The sequence below is a fragment of the Dermacentor silvarum genome, chromosome 2 (assembly GCF_013339745.2).
Source record: "Dermacentor silvarum isolate Dsil-2018 chromosome 2, BIME_Dsil_1.4, whole genome shotgun sequence".
Lineage (NCBI taxonomy): Eukaryota > Metazoa > Arthropoda > Arachnida > Ixodida > Ixodidae > Dermacentor > Dermacentor silvarum.
This window is the reverse complement of record NC_051155.1, coordinates 216,571,630-216,594,351: the sequence shown is the minus strand read 5'-3', so window position 1 is coordinate 216,594,351 and position 22,722 is coordinate 216,571,630. Positions and strand designations below refer to the sequence as shown.

At 47.3% G+C, this 22,722-nt stretch overlaps 1 protein-coding gene across 1 annotated transcript in view; it reads right to left on the bottom strand.

Annotated features, from left to right (window-relative positions):
- The window catches only part of LOC119442623 (uncharacterized), a 105,607-nt gene extending 82,968 nt beyond the window's left edge, over positions 1-22,639 (bottom strand). The window contains exon 1 of the mRNA XM_037707564.2: positions 22,488-22,639. Within this exon, the coding sequence (XP_037563492.1) occupies positions 22,488-22,503 (16 nt within the window). The 5' untranslated portion in view covers positions 22,504-22,639. The remainder of the gene's footprint in view (positions 1-22,487) is intronic.
- Positions 22,640-22,722: the final 83 nt, after the last annotated feature.

The following is a 22,722-nucleotide window of genomic DNA, read 5'->3' as shown; positions in this document are numbered from 1 at the left end:
CAGCCTTGTTATCCGACCGCGAAAGGAAGCTCCTCTCTCTTTCGTCTACCGCGCCCTCAGAGTGAAACTTGGAGTCTTCCCAGCTGCTGCGTTTCCTTCTGGTTTCTTTTGTTTTTTTCTCCTCACTCCCGCGTTCCTATATTCCCACCCGGAGACTGTCTGCTTGCCGGGCTGTCCGAAGCATGCACGCGGTTGGACCGCCGGTTGCGCTTTCGCGGGTTATCGCGTGGTGAGGAGGACGACAGTAGACTTGACCAAGCTGGTATATGGGTTCATGTGGTAACTATAGCAGCGTGGTAAAGACAAGCACGAAAGCGAGTAATACGCGATACTGGTGTGTTACTCACTGCCGTCCTTGTCTTTACCTCGCTATTATCACGAAGAATCCACTTGTTGGTTCCAACGCGCCCAAGGCAAAAACAGCAGCGCAAATAACTTGAAAGCTACGGAGGACACTGCCGGGTCCGAGTTCTCTATCATTCGCATTCGGAGATACTACTTTCACTTTTGCGGGACGTTACATCATCCGCATCAACGCCTTACCGGAGGGAAGGACATCCTGATAGTGCATCTGATAAATATTTTCGACGGGAAAATGAATGCTCACGGCAGTTGTAGGGGTCAGTTTTTTCGTCCCATATCACGACCGCTCCTAGCCAATCGTAGCGATGTGGCAGTGATATTCACGCATAAGTTTAGTCAGGAAAACAGCCCCCGCATGCTCTCTGTTTAGCACTGCCTGCCAAGCACAGTAAACCATGTGAGCGTATGTACCGCAGGACAGATCGACACATCATGCATGTTCTATCATCATCATCATCATCATCACCCACGTATTATCCTCTAGCACTATCATTTACCAGACACATCATGCATGTTCCATCATCATCATCATCACTATCATCCATTCAGTATCATTTAACTCTATCATTTACCCTTCCCCGAACGTAAACTATAACAGCTCAGAGGTGGCATTGCTCAAAGTCATGTCCTTCAAGCAACTCCCACCTTTCCACCACCAAAGTATATATATATATATATATATATATATATATATATCTTTCCTACTCTCCCCTAGGTGGCGTTGCTCCCACTCGTTATCGCCGCCCACAGGTTCCGAGACCGTGGCCGTGGAATGGCGGCTGGCTGCACGGCTGGCTTAATCGAGTTATTCCTCGCGGATCGACCAAGGGAAAGTGGGGATGGAGACCGGAGAGCTCGCCGTGGCGTGCCGCCACTAATGACTTTTTCTTTCGGTTTTCGGTGGAGCTCGCACGCTCCAGCTGTGCTGCGGTTGGCTGTATGCGGCCGCTATATGTATATGTGTTTGTAGATGCGAACAAGCCCGCGGTGCCGCGAAGGAATAAAGCCATCGCGAATATTAACGATCGGGCCAACAGAAACCCGCGCCACATGGCGGAAAACGAGAGCCACGCGTGTACGTGCGGCGACATTACAAACTCACTAAGTCACATTACTTTAACTAAAGATGCCCTCTTGTAGAGAACGCGTATATATATTGGTATCAGATGCGCAGTATTTGTGCTAACAGCTAAAGTGCTCCGCTCAAGCGACACGAAGGCGCTGAACAGAAGTCTGTTCCTGTTCACTTAGGTCGCGCCGTCACGTATCACCATATGACACTATGGTAGCGGTAACAAAGCATTTTTGTTACAAAAAAAAAAAGAAGAAGAAAGAATGAAAAAAAAATAATGAGTCATTCCACTCTCTGAAGGTGGATGACCAGGGAAGCTGTTTAGCACACGACACAGAGGTGACACAGAATGGGGAGGCCACGTATAGTCCGGAATCCCGATGAGCAACGCGCCTACGAAGAGCGACGCCACGAGCGGAGACGAGAATGCAATCGGCGCCGGGAGCGCGCACTACACGCGGCCTCCCCATCACGACGAGAGAAGAGAAATTCAAAATGGCGAACGGCACCTTGTCTTATAGACGGTGCGGCCACCCCGGGAGAGCGGCAGGAAACTAGGCACGCAAGCGGTTGGAACGCCGACAAAGAAAGGGCGGTGCGAACGTAGACATGGCCGACGCGAGTAGGCCTTTTGGGCTGATTCGATCGTTACCCTTGTTTCTGGGACCTCTTTGGTTCCCAGGTGTGACAAGGGCAGTTCAAGTACCCGTTACAGGTCCCGGAGCCCACTACCCGGAGTTCCCAGGGGTATTTGCCACTGCGCTTCAACCCTTTTTGCACTATCACCAGGATCGGCCCACATTTTTGCACACGCACACGAAAAATGCACGCGGGCCTAGAAATAAACAGCTTCGCTGTAAACTATGAGTAAACACATTCGTACAACGGCATTAAACATGTTCAGCATTCAAAATAATGCAAATAGCCGAATGGTGTGGTTACTTTCAGGGTGGCTTGAAGGCATTCTATAGTTTGGCAACTTGGAAATAGACCGTATACAGTTAATTCACTGCGCGATGTGTATTCATGAAGTAAAAGCGCTAACGCAGGCGCAGCTAAGCGCATGTAGTACGGAGCTGGGGTTGCTGTGCGTTTCCTTGTCTCTGCGTAGTTTGAAACCATTTATTATCACCATTTGTCGTTTAAAAATTCGGCCTGATGTACGCGTAAGAAATGCTTAAAAAAAATGTCACCGCACATTTTGGAGGTCAATAAAGAAGGCCGGACTTTCCTATATATATTTTTTAACAGCATGCCGAAAATTGCATGCCAATTCAAGTGAGCGCTACTATACTGGGTGTTAATTTTTATGGAATTTAGTTTTATGGAATTTTTAAAAATCGCCTGTGGCAGGTAGCATATAATACTTGTCGTTGAACTGGATTATTCGAAGAGGCGGACATTGGTAGCACGAGAAATCGAAACGCATATTCAACTAATTAACAAAAATATACTCATGAACTTGTTAGTTAATTACTTTACGACACACACTGCACTTTATGAATTGTAGCCGGTGAGTTTGCAAACGCATGCACTTGAAATGAATTTCCAGGATGACGCCAGTTTCGAAATATTATTTCCCGAAGTGTGCGACGAAATACATGGGCGTTCCAGTTACTTTTTTTGCTCCAACGTATAAAACAGCATTTTGGTTAAAAAAAAGTAAGTGGAACAACAGTGCATTTTTACGCCGAGTTTGATGAAGCATATCTCCAAACAGGTGTCATTCTGGAAATTCATTCGAAGTGGATACGCCTGACAAGCTCACCGGCTACAATTCATAAATTGCAATATGTGTCGTAATGTAATTCCATAATAAGCTAATTAGTCATTTTTTGTTAATTAGGTGAATATGTGTTTCGATTTCTCGTGCTACTAATGTCCGCCTCATCGAATAACCCAGCTCAATGATAAGAATTATGCTACCTGCCACAGGCGATTTCTAAAAATCCCGTAAAGCTAGTTTTGAACACCCTGTATATCTAGAGTAGCAAAAATCATGATGAGGCAAGTGTAGCTATATCTCACAGATACACAGAAACCAATTTTATGCTTCATTAACGGTAGACAAACAGGAAGCTAGGCTACATTAGCGCCGGCATTAGATACCAAGACAAAGCCAACAAATTGGAACGACTCCTTTCCCAGTGTGAAACGGGCACACATATCACAAACATACTAAAATTATACAGAAGACAGAAAGAAATCTAACCAGAAGAAGCGTTCCATATGCGCCCGCGTTATGTAACAGAAGTTCATGTCTACTGTGCAATAAAACGGCCAATTATACGGGAACACACCAATGTCACTGCTCAAGTAGTCTTGAAAGCAAACATTCAAATACATATAAGCAGAGTTCGCATGGCGATCGTGTTGCGCCTGCAGCCCTATTACACACTGTGCACAGCTCTGGCCTGCCACTCAATCTCTCACGTATACGATATACTCACGTACACTGGAAGAAGTGCTCGCCCTCACCACCAAGCCTAAACGCAAGCTGTGTCTTATCGTCTGTATCCATATTGATCGTTTATTAGAGAGCGAAAAGAAAGAAAACAAACAAATTACACATAATCACCGCTCCCGATTCATGAAGCGTAATCATACACTACATACTGTGTCCGAGCGCTATTATAGATCCGAGAGGCGCGTTTTCCGGCACTTCCCGTTCGGGCAGAAGATCGATGTGTTCTCCTGCCAATAACAAGATTGCTTCCAGCGATGTGAGCTTAGGCGGCCGGGGGAGGAGGGGGATGTAAGTGGGAAGGGAAAGGAGAGTGGCAATGATCCGTAGCCATCGGCGCACGCCACAACTCTTCAACGAAGCTATGCAAACACGGCTGCCAGAAAAGGCCAAGGTCATCGACTTCACTCGCTCTCTCATTCCATCTCTCACTGTGCCCCTCATCTTCTCCCTGTACTTATATGTCTTAGCGAGTGACAAGAAGAAGCAAAGGCGAGCGCTCCCCGACGACACTCTACACTAATCCCGCCAATCTCCTTCCAGGGGATTTCCACGGCCCGCCGAACGTGACGCCAACCGCCTCAGGACATTTGCGAACTTTATTCCCGACAGGGGACCCTCCCTCTCTCGGTCGCTCGCTGTGGCTGTATGTCTGCACAGACTGTGACTATTGTGCATTTCTATATACGACCTACTTTCTGCGCGCCCGTTCACTTCACCCCCGAGAACGGGAAAAGAGGAAAGTGCTTAGACGACTCGAAGGGATTAAGGATTCCGAAGGATTCGAAACAGCCAAGAGGGAAGGACTCAAAAAAAAAAAAAAAATCCAAAGCGTGACTAATCCATCACGGCGAACATGGTTCGTATATACAGTTTTTTTACGAAAGAAGGCGCCAAGAAAAACGAGCGGTTTATGTAATCGGAACCGACAGGCATTACCGGATCTCCGAGTGCGAATTTGGCGAGCCGATGAGCCCGTGACGAGAGAAGAGCATCCAGGCAAACACCGCTAACCCGAGTAATTCTTTAGGATTTCACTCGGTGCGGCAGAACCGAGTACAAGCGAGGTGAACGGAGTTTCGTGGTAATTCGAAACTAAGAAGAGGTTATTTCTTTGAGCGTCATTCCCAAAGTTTTGTAAGCGGATATATGCGCGCGCACGGAGCGGATTTCGGTACATTACTCCATTCGAGCGAATTTTCCGACCATTTCGTAAACGTGCCAAGTTCTTTACGAGTATCGCGCGATTGTGCGCTTGAAAGAACGCCTGTAATGACTTTGAGCACTTATACGCGACAGGAAGGTCCTATACAAGCGACCTTATTTCCTGAATACGAAGCCTGCATCGCAGATACGAATTCCGGTATACGCGCGTACGCGCCAAATCACAGCACTGCGATAAAGTTTTATTAGTACTCAAAAGGAGTTCAAAAGGAAGTCACCGACAAATCCTCCCAACACTCCGCAGCTCTTCGGCGCACTCCCTTATAAAATGCACCCGTCTTGAGTACACGTGCGCCTTCCTTTTTTTTTTCTTATTTTCTCTCTTTATTTGCTTCGCTGTCGTTCCTCGTGGCAGTTTTTGAAGTAAGCCGGTGCCAACTGGTCCAGGACACAACTATTTACTCGTTTACTGGGACGGCTTCCAAAGTCCGAAACTGGGTTTGCTGCATAGGCGAATGGCGAAATCTTCGAATCGAATCGAGTGCGAATATTCGATAAAAAACGACTTTCGAATATTCAATCGAATAGCGAATATATTCTCACTTGTAAAAGAAATGAACTATACCGATTGCACCCTTTAGTCAAGGAAATGATTGTTTACAATATTTCTAACACTCAAATGTTGTTCACAACTGCATGGACGACCGATCAACTGAGTAACTTGTAAATAACAAACAAGTGGCTGGTGGATGCTTTAAAAACTAAATTGTGAGATTTAACTTACCGAAAAATGTACAGAGTGTTATGAGGGACGCTGTAGTCGAAGACTCCGGGTTAACGTTGAGCACCCACAGCTCTTTGACGTGGACCTAAAGCACGGTACACGAGTGTTTTTAGAGCGCAGCTCTTAGGCGCCAATTTTTTGCGGCGAGCGTCGGCGTTGTCCCTGGTAACCAAGCGAGAATGAATCAATTCTGGGCTTTTGCGTGCCAGAACAACGATTTGATTGTGAGGCACGCCGTAGTGAGGAACTCCGGAATAATTTTGACCACCAGGGGGTCCTTAACGTGCCCCCAATGCACGGGACACGGGCGTTTTTGCATTTCGCCCCCATCGAAAAGCGGCCGCCGCGGCCGGGATTCGATCCCGCGACCTCGTGTTCAGCAGCGCAACACCATATAGTAGCTATAAGCCACCGCGGCGGGTAACCGAGCGAGCGAGCACAGCGAAGGATGAAAGCGAATGCGGAGTGCAGCAGGATACGAAAGACGGCGATGTATAGCGAAGAGAGTGTGAGAAGGAAAGCGGAGGAAGAGGGTATGGCCGGCGAAAGTGTGAGAAGAAAAGCGTAATGCCGCGCAAGACGGGCATTGCGGCGACGACCGCTACGATGTGGCGCCAAAGCACCGCGCCGTCGTCTGTTCGCCGATGGCATGCAGCGAGCGCGTCCAATGATACCATATATGGAAACAAAGCGCTGCATGAGCGGAGGTCTGTCTGCGGCAGCTGCTGTGAAACGCGCCCATGCGTCACCTACGCGCTGCCTCTCGCGATCTCCCGATTAGCGAGGCAGTCGCGACACACTTCGCTCCGTTTGCAACGGGCCGCACGAGACATATTGTCCACGCCAGCCAATGTATCGCAAAATGAAAACACGTATACAGTTGCGCTCAAATTTCGCATTAGAAAGTATCGTAATCATCGGTCCTTTTTTTTTCTTCTTCGCAGCCAAGGAATAAAGGCTGAAATCAAGTGGTACTGACTACGTACGCAGTTCGACCAGCGTCATGCATTACTACGATTTCACGTTGCACGGCTGAGCTAGAAGAAATTACTTTTTTTGTTAATGCCGTGGTCTCCAGACTTTTGTTCTCGTCTGTACATAAGTCCTCCCGAGCTCACTCCGCAATCTGCGTGATCGCGCAGGCATAGCAAAGTATATATATATATATATATATATATATATATATATATATATATAGGCGACGTATCGTAACAATTATAATTTTCCATTCTTTCTCTCCCTTCGTCATCGCTTTGGTCGCAAGAACGGCCGCGCCCCCGAAATCACCATGATCAGCCACTATGGGCACGACGGACTGAAAGAAATTAATAAAATCGCAGGAAAGGAATCCTAAAGTAACACGGTCACCGACGAGCGTTCCAAATAAACTGCTCCGAAGCGATGAAGCAGATCGCATCGTACAAGCAGAATCTCTAATCAATATCAGATTCGCGCAACCTATGATTCAAACATTTCTCCACCCCATCGGCAGCCCGCCTGCCCGCCCACACACACACACACACACACACACACACACACACACACACACACACACACACACACACACACACACACACACACACACACACACACACACACACACACACACACACACACACACACACACACACACACACACACACACACACGCACGCACGCACACACGCACGCACGCACGCACGCACGCACGCACACACACACACACACACGCACGCACGCACGCACGCACGCACGCACGCACACACACACACACACACACACACACACACACACACACACACACACACACACACACACACAACACCATTGCCATACAAGTACGTAAGAAATATAAGCTCGCTCACGATGTGCCAAAAGCGAGTGCCCACAAGAAAACACGGCGAAGGGCTCGTGGACGGCACGGCACTCACTCCCACGATATATATATATATATATATATATATATATATATATATATATATACGTTTACTCAGAACTGCGGATACAGCGGTGGGCCTGACGATAGGCCCAGGGATCGTCGTGAGGTATATAGGGTCTATAGGCAATCAGGCAGTGGCTAGATCGTCTGACATGCCGAGCTCGAAGTCCTCCAAGGGGCGGTTCAGCACGCCGAAAGGAGATGATATGGCCATGGACAAGGCAAAGGCCACGTCATTGTAGTAAACTGGCCGTTCAAAGGAGATTGGAGCAAGCCGCCGAGCGCACCAAGTGAATAAGTTACCACCAACATAGCTGTAAAAGCTGAAACGGGCTTCAAGACCCATACGACACGTCATTTTCCGTCTCGCCACCTCGTTTACTCAACGTTCCTCCTTTTGACACCGTTTCCAAGCACGGCAGTACTAAATCATGCAGTATGTTAACCATAAGATTAATCTTTCTTTCTTTGGTGCCTGCACAGGTTTAATTGAAAGACCGTGCTGCATGAAAATGAACGGCAGGCTCTCAAATGTAAGACATCTCGTCTTGCCTGCCAGTTATAACACTGTACTTGACAAGACTGCTCCGACATTTATAGGCCTAGAGCGAGCGGCCGCCCTATCGCTACCGCATCGGCCACCTGCCACGCATGCACCAGTGTATTGCCATAGTGGATAGAGTGGATAGTGCGGCGGTGCGACATTTATAGGCCTAGAGCGAGCGGCCGCCCTATCGCTACCGCATCGGCCACCTGCCACGCATGCACCAGTGTATTGCCATAGTGGATAGAGTGGATAGTGCGGCGCTTGCGGCTTCACATGAGTGAAGCCGCAAGCGCCGCAATCGACCAATTGATCTGTGCACAGGTCTGTTTTATTATTATTATTATTATTATTATTATTATTATTATTATTATTATTATTATTATTATTATTATTATTATTATTATTATTATTATTAATTTTTTTACGAAGAGCAGGAATGAAAGAATTAAGACAGGCCGATCTGGGACCAATAATCCAGTGCCCTAGGCAATATTGACATGACATGATGTCATGAGCATGTGCCGATTTGTTCCAAAGCTGCTGTCGCACTGAGGTTTACAGGACGTTAGCATTTGGCAACTTTCATGACGTTGCGCGAGGATTAACCGAACAAGCCTACATCAACCATGAAAACGAGTGCTCATAAATGAACCAAAACCGCCGCTCCCTCTCTCTCAACCCCCCCCCCCCCCCCTACACATACACACAATTTATTTAGGGAAAGGCAGTAAGGTCACCGAGCTGGCTTTTTCAAGTGACCTTGCACGCTAACTAAGCGTACCATTAACAATCTCTTGGCTACATAAAGGCCGCACTCGAGGTCAGCCGCACGCTACATTTAATCAAGGCTGCGGTCGCTCCAGTCCCTCTTTCACGCTCCAATACAAATTAGAGCAGCAACATCGTCGACGAAAGATGTCAATGGCATGCACGGCTAGGGTCAGTGAGACATCCACTATAAGGACAAAGACAGCCGGGTCAGTTTCGCCACTCGCTTTGCAAGCAGATGGTAAGAACGCAAGAACGAAGGCAAGAGCACGGAACGCTAAAGAGCAATTGTATAAGTCGCGCTTTAAATTGGTACGGCCGTGAAACACTGTTTAATGGAACATTATTCTGCCGAACTATTCAGACGAACGAACAATGCAGTCTCCGCCACCGACAAGCATTTGACTTGCGCTTCAAAGAACTTCAATTTGCAAGAAATCTTTCATATAAGGGCGCTCGAATTCCAAGAGGAACATGTGAATGTGACATTCAATCGAAAGAGTTACGCCAGAAGACGACGTAACGGTGAAGGCTAAGTGGCGACGCCACCGTTGAATTATGAAAGCACAACACTGTGACGTCACAGGGGGGAAGAAAGCAAATACTCGGTAACATATTGCGGACATCGTGAGCGTCATAAATGGCTCGAATTCGAAATGTGAAGGCGAAATTTGTGACGTAATAACACAAATACGTCGTTGCCGCGGTTCTGGCGGGAGAGGAATTACAAAAGAAAAGATCGGGTAATGATTTTCCATTTACCCGCTACAAGCTTGCTCGGAACAAATGCATAAATAGTCCTTAAGTCTGATTTATATTACACACTGCTTGCAGCGTCTCTTTATTACCCAAATAAAAGAAATAAAAAGGAGAAAAAAAGTCGAGTTCTTTTTTTTCTTCTTTACATGAAGCTTGCAGCTACAATACTGTTTAAATCGCACGTGAGAAAGCGAAGTTATGCAACATAAAATGAGCTATGTGGCGGCGGTTAACTTTGCTTCAATCCTCGCGCACAGTTTATGTACATGGGAAATCAGTGCATTAACTCGAGCTGCTCTCGGCAATGGCAGAAAACGAACGTCTATTGCAGAACGCAGTAAGCACTATACAGCGTTCGCATTCATTCATCTGCATTCTGATACGTCCGCCAAACCGCGATGCCCTATAAAAGCACACTGACCGCCTTCCTTCGAACGTGAACTTTCCCTCGCATTCCCTCGCAATGGTACATTATACGGTTTAAACTGTTTACCATAAGACATTCTTGTTCCGCATGATCACTTCTATTACGCTGATATTACACTGTTATGTACACCATACGTGCTCTGCGCGTTCAATGTCTCGAATGTGCGTGCGTGAACATTGTTTAGAGTTCTTCCCCCTTTCTTTTTACCTACAGCGTAGATCCAGATGTGCTTGAGCTAGTATATACTAGTGTACGAACTGAATGAGCCCACGACTAGCACTCATGCTAAGGGCTCAAATGACACGCTCAGCGAAATCTCACCTATATATCTTTCGCCCAAGTAAGCAATTCTTTCAAATTTCTTCTAAACTCTCGCCAGTGCGCTCGCTCCACGAGGGCTATACTGCACATACCTTCGTACGGTACGAGAGTTTGATGCCAGGCGCGTTGGTTTACGTTCGACATGGCGAACAAGGAGTGGAAAAACGGGACAATGTATGTGGTGCCATCTGTCTATCGCTCTTTCTCTCTCGATTTGTCGTATCTCTTGATCTTGTCCCGTCGTTCGCGACTCTCCCCACTTAGTACAGACAATACATCACTGACAACGGCATTCAACGTCAGGAGCAAACGTCTGAATACCGCATAAGTACCTGAATTTCCTCACGGTTTCGGTGTGCATGCGACCTGTATGTCGCATTGGTCGTACAGACAAGTACAATATACTCCGACATCGTCAGTCAGGTCGTGCAAATATATCGCTCCCTGAGAGAGAGAGGGTATTAGTAATAAGAGAAAAGCTGAGAGGTCGGCCTGAACTACCGTGTTTTAGCTATATACTCAGCGTTGTAGTAAGGGGAACAAAAACTATATTGACGTTTCACTTCATGAACGCGGGTTACGCGCAAGCGTATTGGTGCTATTCAGCTCGTGACCGGCGCTTGCCGACGACTTCGGCGTCGGTCGACTCGTGCTCGGTTTGCCACCGCTTGCGTTGCTGTTCCGTCCTTCTCGCTCACCGATCGGCCTCTCGATTGCCAGGCGAACCTGGTACATCCATAGCGCACACAGAGCCCGTAGCAACTGCCAGAGGAGGTGAACCCAGCGCGCCTCCACCTACCCTCTCCTCCTCCTCCGCGACGCTCCGCCTCCTTCCCCTCCCCTTCCGCATCGCGCTTCTCCTTTCCAACTCTAGGCGCTCTCCTCATCCGGCGCTCACTTCCCTCTCTCAGCTCGGCGGCCTCCAACTTATCTCGCCGATTTCACAGACGGGGAATGCACGCTTGCACATAAGAGAGAGGGATAAAGTGAATATGATGATAAGCAGTTTCCCTAGTAAAGAACAAGCTATGCTAGGGACTTATCTAGGGACTTTACCGTGTCCAGGCGGTACGTACGCGGCTGCCGCCTATGGGGTCCAGCGGACTAGAGCCCCACCTGGGTGCCACAGTTACTCAGCGCACTCATGTAATAAAGTTTGCTTATTCATTGGCATCACGGTGCTCGGATCACCTAACAGCGCCCAAGCGCATGCACAGGGCATGCTGTATATCGAATTCCTGCTGTCAGCGCGGCGCTCCAAAACGAGACCCCAAGGCATCGTTCACATTATAGCGGCAGCCTGCGCGCCCCTCTATCGAACGTATACACGGCAAAACAAACGTAAAAAAACGCGAACAATGGATCCCTAAAAAATGCAAAGCACTTAGTACTTTTCACAGCTTAAACTGTTCCTTCCGCTCCTCGCGCGACACAGAATAACCGCGACACCTACGCGGTAAAAGCTCGTTCAACTCCTAATACGGATCCAAGAGTTGGCTGTCCGCCAGTAAGCCGGTAATCCGGGCATTGTGCAAGAAACCGGACCGGATTACAGCCCACGACTGATCTCTTCAGCGACGGAACACCACGACGTATACACGAGGGAATTACAAAGAGGATTTGGCCGAGGAAACATTCGTTTGTGGTCGCGTTGAAGCAAAGCAATGGAAATGGCATTCGCTCGTAAATGTCATGTCCGGTTGCCAAACTGCGTTCGTGAAGAACAAAACGAACAAGAGGAGTAGTACTGAAGGACCCTGTTAGGGGACACTGAACTGCGGACACACAGCTGACGCAGTGAGAGAACCAAAACAGCCGTACGCTTATCTCTGTCTCTGTTCGCCTTCTGCTTGACCGCACTATGTTGTCGAAGGGAGACGAGGAAATATATGCATTGTATTACGACTCATAGTAGGCTTTGCAGCTTGTACGAACGGCAGAATCTACAAATCCTGGTACTATTCTGATTGTAAAACGAATCAGTTTTCAAATTTAAATGTCGTGACTTGCGTTCCTCTGGGGACACAGATATCTACTATAATATTAGAACTCTATACTATAGGGCCCGATGTTCACATTGCGTTTAAGTATTCGATGATAAGTGGTTCTTGAGGAAAGGGAAAGGTTGGCGCTATCTTCTGCAGCCCTTGAGGGAGCACGGCTCAGCGCCAGTATTCGCACGCTGCTGCTGCCTTTGCGACACCACATACACTGAAAATTAGGCAGGAGAGAGAGACAGAAGAAAGGGGAAAGGCAGGGAGGCTAACCAGAAGGTAAAATCCGGTTTGCTACCCTACACTGGGGAACGGGGAGGGGGAGATAAATATATAAGAAAGTAGAGAACAGGAACAGAGACATGATTACAGCCGGTCACTATCGCTGCATGCACAGCAGCACTTGTAGCACTGCGAACACCAATTCAGGCGACAGCCACTCGTGCAGGTCCGCTGATCTTAAATACTCTAATAGCGCACTCGTCGCCCTCAGATGTGATGAGTTGTGAGGTGGTCATTCTCAAATTATTTCCTCTGATAACGATCTTTGATCAAAGCGCGCTATGACAATTGCGAGCGATCGTCTGTGTATATTGTAGCGAGGAGAGTCACAGAGAACGTGTCGAGTCTCCTCGCTATACCACAGTCATCACACGAGGTGTTGTCTGCGTTGTTGGCGAAAAGCAAAAGACTTCGTAAAAGCCACGTTCCTAGCCCTAACCAACAAAATAGGGTAGCCTCGCGTCGGTAGAGACGAGCTCGGATGCGAAGGCGGAGAGAAAAGCCCAGGTGGTGCAGCCGGTTGACTTGAAAACTTGGGGTGTGATATCTCGCGTTATCTCGTGCGAGCACTCGAATTTTCCTAGCAGCATCTGTCCTTGATAATGGTATCGACTCCACTTTGATGCCTTCAAGAGCCGAGCGAGCAGCGTTATCAACATGTTCGTTGATAACGCTGCTCAACAACATCCACAATGTCACGTGGTGCACTTTCTCGGCCAAGGTATAGACTAATTCTCTAATATCGAATACAAATTGTTCGTGTGGTCCGCGCCACAATATTTATAGCAAAGACTGCAGCACTGCCCTCGAGTCGATAAATATTCACTATCTACGAGGTTGTTCGTCAGTTTAAAGACATGCCACCCAACAACATCGACGGCTGCAGAACTTGCAACTCTTCTCTCTGCACTTCGTCTCGTCAGCAAATTAGGCAGGAGCACACGACATAACGTATAAACGTCATGTACTCAATCGTCGCGGCCTGCAATATAGTCATGGTGAAGCAGAGACAGTGCAAGATCCGTAGTTAAACATCCGCTCAAGGTTTTAATTATTAGTTCAGATTCATTTTAGGAGTAAAGGAATATACACGTCCTTCTTCTAACTGGGCCAGTGGCCTAAAACACGTGACCACGAGGTGCATGCAACTCGCGTGGCCTTCCTGAGCATTCATCGCGCTCTCGTAAATTGCCAAACTAGCCCTGCATGGCAAGGCACGTCGATACGGTCCTCCATGGACACTTAATGCCGGACCAGGCGTCAGAGATGATAAATGTTGTTTCTCTTCTCCTTTTCTCTTTCTCTCTCACGCGCTCAAAAATACCATTTCTTGTCACGGTGCGCACCGCGGGGATTTTGGTGCCATGCGTGCTGCCCGTCCCGGCAATGCCGATATTCTTACGACGTGTGAAAGTATTCGCTTGTGTGCTTGTGCGTAATTCTCGTAGACTGTACAATAAATCATAATCATCATCATTGTTTTATTGCGATAGCAATTATATTGACACTACAGGCGAATTTCCATCGTCAACGTCGGCGTCGCCGTGAGGTTCCGTATAAAGACAAAGTGCGATAACATCGCGGCCGAGCGCTGTATGCTGTAGGTGCGAGGGAAAACATGCGAGGGTGAGCCGAGAAGCATGGTGGCTGGTGCAGCGACGTCTTCTCGCGCGCGCGAGGGAGGGGGAGCAGGTAGGTGTGCACGCGCCAGAAGGGACGGGGTGAATTAAGGTGGCAGGGTAGCGGGTACCTCCTCTTCTACTCCGGTGGCGGCTGCGCATGGCGCGGCCGCGCGTATCCTCTCTTGGATATTTGCGGTTGGTTCGAAGGCTAGCCGACACGATATAGCTGATGGCTTTGTGTGCGCTGTGTTCTCGCGCGCCTAGTTCGCGTTGAAGCGAGAAGCAGCATGAAAGAGAATTTGCTCGCCACTGCTGTAGCTCTACATCACATACACTAGCGTTCTGACAGCGAGTGTCCGCGGTCATTGAGTGAGATGTGTTCATGTTTGCCTGTGTGCGTATGACACCATGCTTGCTAATTTCGTTAGTGAGCGAATGTTTATAGCAGTTTGTACAGCTTATAAAACTACTAACTTTACTGCGTATAGCTGTCTAATAATTGGCTATAGCAATCAATGCTTCGCCTTTCGGGCGAAACTGCGATATTTTTGTTATGTTTAATACAAGACGCAGGACTCTTCCAGCGATGTCTAATTACCCCTGTCTTGCGCCTGCTGACCTCACATTATACTTTCAAATTTCCTAATTTCATCACATCATAAAGATACGAGGTATGAAAAGAAAGTAATCAGTTGCAGCTTTCTAAACCTCAATTTAGAAACACCAGCTGATGCCCTTTCTCATCCCTCTGCCTCTCCTTTCTCGTCTCGCCCATTGCCCAGCGTCAGACATCTTATATCTGAGTGTGACGGACTGGAAGCGGCCACAAAGAAATTGGCCACACGCGAAGGCTGAATTTTAACAGAGAGAGACAAAAAGATTATTTGCAGCAGGCAACTTGTGGTCGATGGCGCTGATACCTTTCTACACACCTATGATGTACAGCTTCAGCTGACGAGCGCCAGCGAAGTAAGAGCCAGACATTCGAGTTTTCCTTTAAAGAGGCACTGAACCACTTTTTATGAAAGTTGCGAAAGGAACTTGAAGTGGAAATAGGCCATTTCATAAATACTTTGGCGCGAAAAGTACTTCAGTGCGTTCAACAGAAGCGCAGTTATTGGCAATCAAACACGGCCTCCGCTGTGCTCCCGTTCCTTCTTGAAAGCCTTGCACTGCGAAGGCTACGACGGAGTGAGGCGGGGCCACAACGCTCCGCCTTCTAAATATCACCGTGGCGCGCAGTTCAAATTTCATTTTGGATGTTAACGTAGACACCACGACTTCCGATTTTGGTGCCTTCGACTTGCTGAACGTAAGCTAAACGCGGTTGTCCTCAGCGAGCCGCAGTGCGCTTAGCCACTGCACTCATGGCGACACCCCGCGGCGGCCGCGGTATCTACGCTACGTAGGCGACCGCAGCTACCAGTAGCAGCCGTGTACGAGAACCCGCTTTATTACAAAACAAAGCGTCCAGAAAAGAATGAAGAACATGGCTTCTGATGAAAAGAGAGCGTTTGAGAGAAAATTGACTTCGCGCTCCGCTTGCGAGCTCCACGCACCGCGTACGACAGCAAAACTTGGCTGAGATGTTCACAGCAACGTATACGCTACCCGCGGACTACTCGTATGTTATTTCACCAAGCCCGAGAGGTGGTTCAGGGCCCCTTTAACTGTGGACCGCACTACACGTATGCGCCCTTACCTTCTTCATCCTCAAGCCGACCAAGTGGCCATTGGTTTTTAATAATTGTATTCTTTCTCTCCCTCTCTCTATTAAATACATTGTCCTTATCTATTACGACACCTATCGTTGCCATGACAAGATGATGACAGTTAACTTCGAGCAACACTGGTGGCGCTCAAACCTTGTTCCGTGCTATATATAAGTGAACGTATAGCCTGCTTTCGCTGCAAGGTAAAGAAGAAGCGGACCGAAAAAAGAAAGAAGAAAAGCGAGCTATCGATCAAGTATATATCTGGACAGTTCGAGAATACAGAAGCACTAACCCACGCGCGAAAACATGGCAACGAGCACGCAGTCGTCGGTGCTCGTGTTTGTACAGGTGTCGATGTCACGTTTCCCGCGACTGGTTGCTTCCTATCTTTCTTCGGTGACTTGCGAAAGCTATACACGCGAGGGGTCACTCACGGCTGCAAGCGGCGTGGCGGCATTGGAGGCAATGGTGTCTTGCTGAGAGACGGGTCAAGGAATTTCGCAATGTTTTGGTTGCGGAGTTGGCGCATTGTGAGCCTATCACAGGGCGCGCCTGCGTTGCGCACCACCGCATCGTGTCACTTCTATGCGATTCTTATTTTCTCGGCATCTGTGTCTATTGTTGTATTTTGCCTGCGTACGCAGAACGCCTATCCACCTTCATTGTTCTCTTTTATGCTCAAATGCCTGCTATGACACTTTCCCATATACGCGCGAACAGGCGTATATATATAGCTGCTCGGAAATAGTTCCTCTCGCGTTGGTGCCGCCTCCGTTGGTGCCGCAATAACAGTGTTCTTCAAGCCTGTTGCGCACATGTGAATAAAAGACACGTTGCCACTCTCCTATAGCACCTTAATGATTTTTTTTTTCGCGTGCAGCCCACGCTATTATATAGGCTGAGACTTAAATACGTAGCGTGTCTTAGGGCATGCTGTTACTATACAGATACACCTAGTGCGATCGAAACACGGCCGTTCGTGCAAGACGCAAGATTACCTGTAGTCTTACGATGCTATATACTGCGATAGCTGCAGCTATATCCACAGGCATCGCACTACAGCCGCAAGACCAGAAATGAACGAATAAATTTCGGCATGAATTACGACCGGTTCGGGCATCATAAAACCACAGCGCCAAAGAGTAGTCAAGGAGCACAGACAAGCAGAAAAGGCAAAATGTTTTATGACAATACAGAAACCATAAAAGCAGACACCTTGGCGCAAGATAGCCAAACAATGTGCCAAGCTCCCTAATGCCTAGTCAGTGCGCTTCATAAACGAAAGACTGTGGATGAATGGAGAAATAGAGATAATGATTAAAAGGAATGAGTGTGACGTTAACAAGAGTTAGATCTCAACAGTTTCCCTGAGCTATGAGAAGGAGCCAACGGTATGAGCAAAGTTATGAAAGCTTATAAAAGAAAAAAAAAAAGAATATCTGAGCACAAACGTGAAAAAAGCGAGAGTGTAGCCACTGTTATACCTTTTCGAGCTGCCCGCGTTAGGATCCGCACGGCCTCAAGAGGCGCAACAGGACATTTGAAGAAATAAATTCATGCAGTCTAGAAAAAGTCCCAGTATCTTTTCCTCCGACAAGGGGCGATTGCCCGGTCTCTCTATAGCGCGATCAAGAGCGCTTTTCTTTGCGCGCCGTATCGAGGGCAGCTACACATAATAATATATGTCCGAGTTTAAAGTGCTTTATATAGTTTCTGATACCCGCCCTCGCACGAGTAGTGCATCATATTCAGTTTCATGTTCATTCGAAATGGTGAGAGAAACAGGGACGGCAAACTGCAGATGAAAAGGATAAAGGTGGAAGCCAAAAACGCCACGGATATTTACAAAAAACGGCAAGAACGAATTCAGGAGGGAAAAACTGTGTTATGCAAACGAGAGAGAGAGAGAGAGGAGGAAGGAAAGGCAGGTAGGTTAACTTATAGCATTTGTCCAGTTTGCTACCCTACACGTGGGGAAGGGGATGGGGGAGTGAAAGAGAGAGAAAGGACACTAGTCTTGATCGCATTTTCACATGCACTAAGCCAGGTGCAGCATATCTAAAGTCGGGCACTCAAGTCTGTCGCCTTCAGCTACTGTAGAAGAGCTGGAATGGATTTCCGGGCTGATGAGTTGTGATGCTAGGCTCCCAAGACATTTGCTTCTGTAAATGGCCTATCGTCCAATCCAGTCCAGGCAAAGGGGAGTGCCTTGCTATTTGAGGCCCGAGCTAGCTGTCTGAGGACACAAGCACATTGCATGGAGCAAATATTCGCCACAGAATGAAGCATGTACGTGCTTAAAAAAAAAAAAAAATCCCAGTAACGACTCGGCACATCGTAATGGAATGCCAAGATATTGACCCAGCGAGACCCGCAGGGAGTGTCCACCTTCCAGAAGCGTTGAGATTGAAAGACGATGGAAGGATTAACTGGTCGGCAGTCGAGATGAGTACGAGACGTTTAGAGCACAGGTGGAAGAAAAGCAGGGAAGATATTGATAGAACCAGAGTCACTGCAGGTGTAGGTAATAGCACAAATATAGTAATAGAGCTTTTAAATACGAAATTGAAGATCGAGATCAAATAGACGATAGAATCAAAATAACGATAAAAGCAGTAAAACCGGGTTATATCAAGCTGACTAGGGGACTATACTTGTCCTCGCTCCGTTTCAAAGGGGATGCCAAAAAAACATCATTATCATGTCAACAGAAAGTGTACTGCAATTTGTAACACGAATGTATCAATAACAACATAAGATAATTTCTATAACTACTTTTATAAGGGACAGGCGAGATTAAAATTGGAGCTGAGGGTATGAAACTAAATTAAGCTGTATGAACGCACGTGTTCGTAAAGTCGGTCGAGTTCCACTTTGCGTATGTAAGCGCGCGACAGCAAGCGAAACCTATTATAGCTACAGCCCCCCTGTTTTTTTATCTTCCTTTGTGCATGAGTGCATGAAGGAATAAATAATGAAGAGGTACGGCGAAGATTTACGCCCACACGAGCAGCCTGCGTTTCGTATATATATATATATATATATATATATATATATATATATATATATATATATATATATATATATATATATATATATATGCTAGAGCGTGCACCTGTTGCGTTCTACCGCCACAGGGCACCTCGCGTTGCCTGCATGATGTTTAGTTCCGTGTTGGAGCACGCGAACGCATTCCACCACCCGGAAAGCTGCCAACAAAAAGCTGGGTCTCCTCTCGAGTGGGGCCCCTTCTCTGTTTTGCGGATGCGCCGCCATCGCGACAGCAGTGACACTATGACAGCCGAAAAGCTCCGTGTTATACTTTTTAGCTTATTTGACGTCGCTGTTTAGGGCAAGTGCCGTTCAAACAGGCCGGTAAAAGCACCGCGTATTTTTCGCATGGCGCTGTTCGGTGCTGTAGATGCGCGAAGTGGGAAACTATATTGGCTGGATTCCTATACAGATCGTGGTTCTGAAACCGCGCGGCACGAAAGTATCCTGCTGAAGTAAGAAGAGGGCAACAAATAACGTGCCCAGCTCACCTCTTGGAGAAAATTAATCTGACACCCACAGTTCGGCATTTTCTTTCCGAGATGTTCAAATTACAGGGTGGACATAAATCTTCGATCAAGCTATCATGGTTCGCACTGGTGGTTTAATACATGCCGGCAAACAAACTATGCCTACACAGCCTTTAATAAACGGGTAAGCCGTCTGGGCGTACAGAAGCCTCTCGGGTACGTGAAGTATAAATGATATGTTCGACTGTCCCATTGGTCTCGGCGGCAAAATGGCGATGTCAGCTGTTATACACCGAGCACACCGCAGCTAAGCATCCGGCACAAAGAGGTATTTTAACAAAGGTATCAGGTTGTTGTCATAAAAGCACCGACTGATTCATTGCTATAAGTTGACTGATTCACCAATCTATTACGCTACACCTCTGATATTAGGGCAATATCTGACCCCTAGCGTTTTTCTCTTTTCTTTTAACGTGAACCGAAGTTTCACCAAGCGAATGTTTCTGCATTCGATCGCTATGCCACGGCGACTATTTAACCATATCAACATAGAGATACATCGCAGAATCGGGGTCGTCGTTATTTCGGTTCATACAAATACTATAACACCTCCAATACTTTGTCTACACTGTCAAGGATATGGGCTCACCTACATTTGAGTAAGCACGGCAGGTTAGTAGAAGTGTCACATTAAAGGTTTACTCATCGTTATACAGTGTTCTAGTCAGCAAAGAGTGAACTGATACTTTTGTATTTCCTCGGACTTGCGGCTCCGCAGGGAGAAGCCAAAAATTCTGACTATGCAAGATGAGCAGCAGTATGCTTTAAGCTCCAAAGAAAGAAAGAAAGAAAGAAAGAAAGAAAGAAAGAAAGAAAGAAAGAAAGAAAGAAAGAAAGAAAGAAAGAAAGAAAGAAAGAAAGAAAGAAAGAATACTCAGATGTAGCACCTTGGCCAATCTTGCGAAGTAGGTAGGCGCAAGTGCTTGTAAACAAGAACGAGTTCGGCTCGTCCGAAGTCGCCGTATGAATGGCGAATAATGAAAGGCGTAATCAGAGAGGTTTACTGCCACTTGGTCCAAGGACTTGACCGCGATGTTGTAAGTATTACGCCTGCCAATGACATCGCTTCTCCTTTTTCTTTTCTTTTCCTTGCTCTTTTTTTCTTCCGCACGCACCTTTCGCGTTGATGCAAGAAGAGCGGCCAACATATTCAGCAGACCATAGAGCGGCGCGTTCCCATGAAGGCATGCAAATACGCCATAGTGTAGCGTACTATACTTGATATGATAAACACTTGTGCAGATACAGCGCTACGGTGGCTAGAAGCCAGCATAACAGCGCTGAGGACCAAATATGCATCTAAACAGAAAACTGAATTATACCGCTTCAGTATAAATTACAGGTATATATGGAGTACCACTCTGTGTCGGGAAGACATGGCGTAGCAAGAGAGAAACGAAACAGGAACTCGAACTCTTAAAAATGGTGGACAAAAGATCGGTGTCGCATATACTTAGTGCCACGACATTACAGGTCACAGCGTATAAATCCCATGTGTAAAGTAAGAGAACACTCTTGTAAAGCGGAACTGTTCAGAGTTCCGGATGAGTCCAAGCTGCCATATACGTATATTCTAAATGTATATGTGCATCACCCCCCCCCCCCCCCCCCGCTTGCTTTTCATGCTTTTCTGTGATAAATAAATAAATAAATAAATAAATAAATAAATAAATAAATAAATAAATAAATGCTCATAAGCTCGACAAATGCAGGAGTATATATATATATATATATATATATATATATATATATATATATATATATATATATATATAAATGTAGATGCAGAATTCCAGTTTCGCACCGTCTGCAGAAAAGCAGACGGTGCGGCAAGCGAAGCATCGAGATTCATTTTTTTTTTTTTTTTGCTCACACCATGAATACCAGAACACGCACAACAAGAATATTGTGAGAGGAAGTTTCAATTTATACAACACCAATTAAATTACGTTCGCGTCATCACGCGCCTTACGAGGTGGGTAGACGAAGTGGGCGTGACGGCACGCGTTCACCGCGTGTTCGTCGTGGCGTAACGTATACGTCGCCCTGGAAAGAGAAACCAAAACTGACACGCACCAGTTCACGCTTTAAAGTTGCATAGAACCACCGGTCGAGAAACCCAGTATGATTCAAATATCGATTCCACACCAAGGAGACATGCTTGCTCCAACTGTGCACAGGCCGGTAAAAACGACAAGTGCCGTATCGATTCGGCGTGCAACAGCGATGACAGATGTATTTCGAAATGCAGGTCCACGTCCTCCACGAGGCAAGTTGTGTTGCTAATACGTTTTCCCCGCCTCGATAAAAATCAGAGAAATGAACCTCGCTGGCGTCACCTCCCTAAGCCACTTTTCTCTCGTAACCAACACGAATGCTGCGGCATCCGCCTAACGCCGGGTGCCGAAAGAGTGCGCGCTTATTCCCGAAAGCTGCAGATCCGTGCTACAACTACGTTGTGCTTCGTGAAAAAATCCCAGTCCTGTGCGGTGCGTGTGTGTAGAAATAAACACTTGAAGAGCGGCGCACCTTCGCGCGGCCCGGCGCGCACGAGCGCTTCACCTCGATCGTGTTTCGGAATCGCCGCCCTAAACGAAGCCGTACGATCCGCGGCACAAACAGGCGCAACGCGGCGCGCGCGCGTCGGTGTGTAGGTATTTCGTTCCGTCGAAGGCGCGCGGAAAGCGGAGAAGCGCATGGACTCACCCGATTTGTCCCGCATGGCGCTGATATTGTGGCGCGCGAGCTGCGGTCTTGAGCAGGTGCAGGTTTGAGCTCTTTTCGGAGTTAGCGCCTAGCACGACAACCTGAGGAGGACACTAGCGGATAGGAATGGTAGCGGAGCAGAAGCTGCCATCTTTTTGTCGTTGCCATGGAGACACGCTCCGAGAGACCCTCCCTCTTTTGCGGCGTCGCTCGTCCCGCGGCTCGTTGGCGGTGA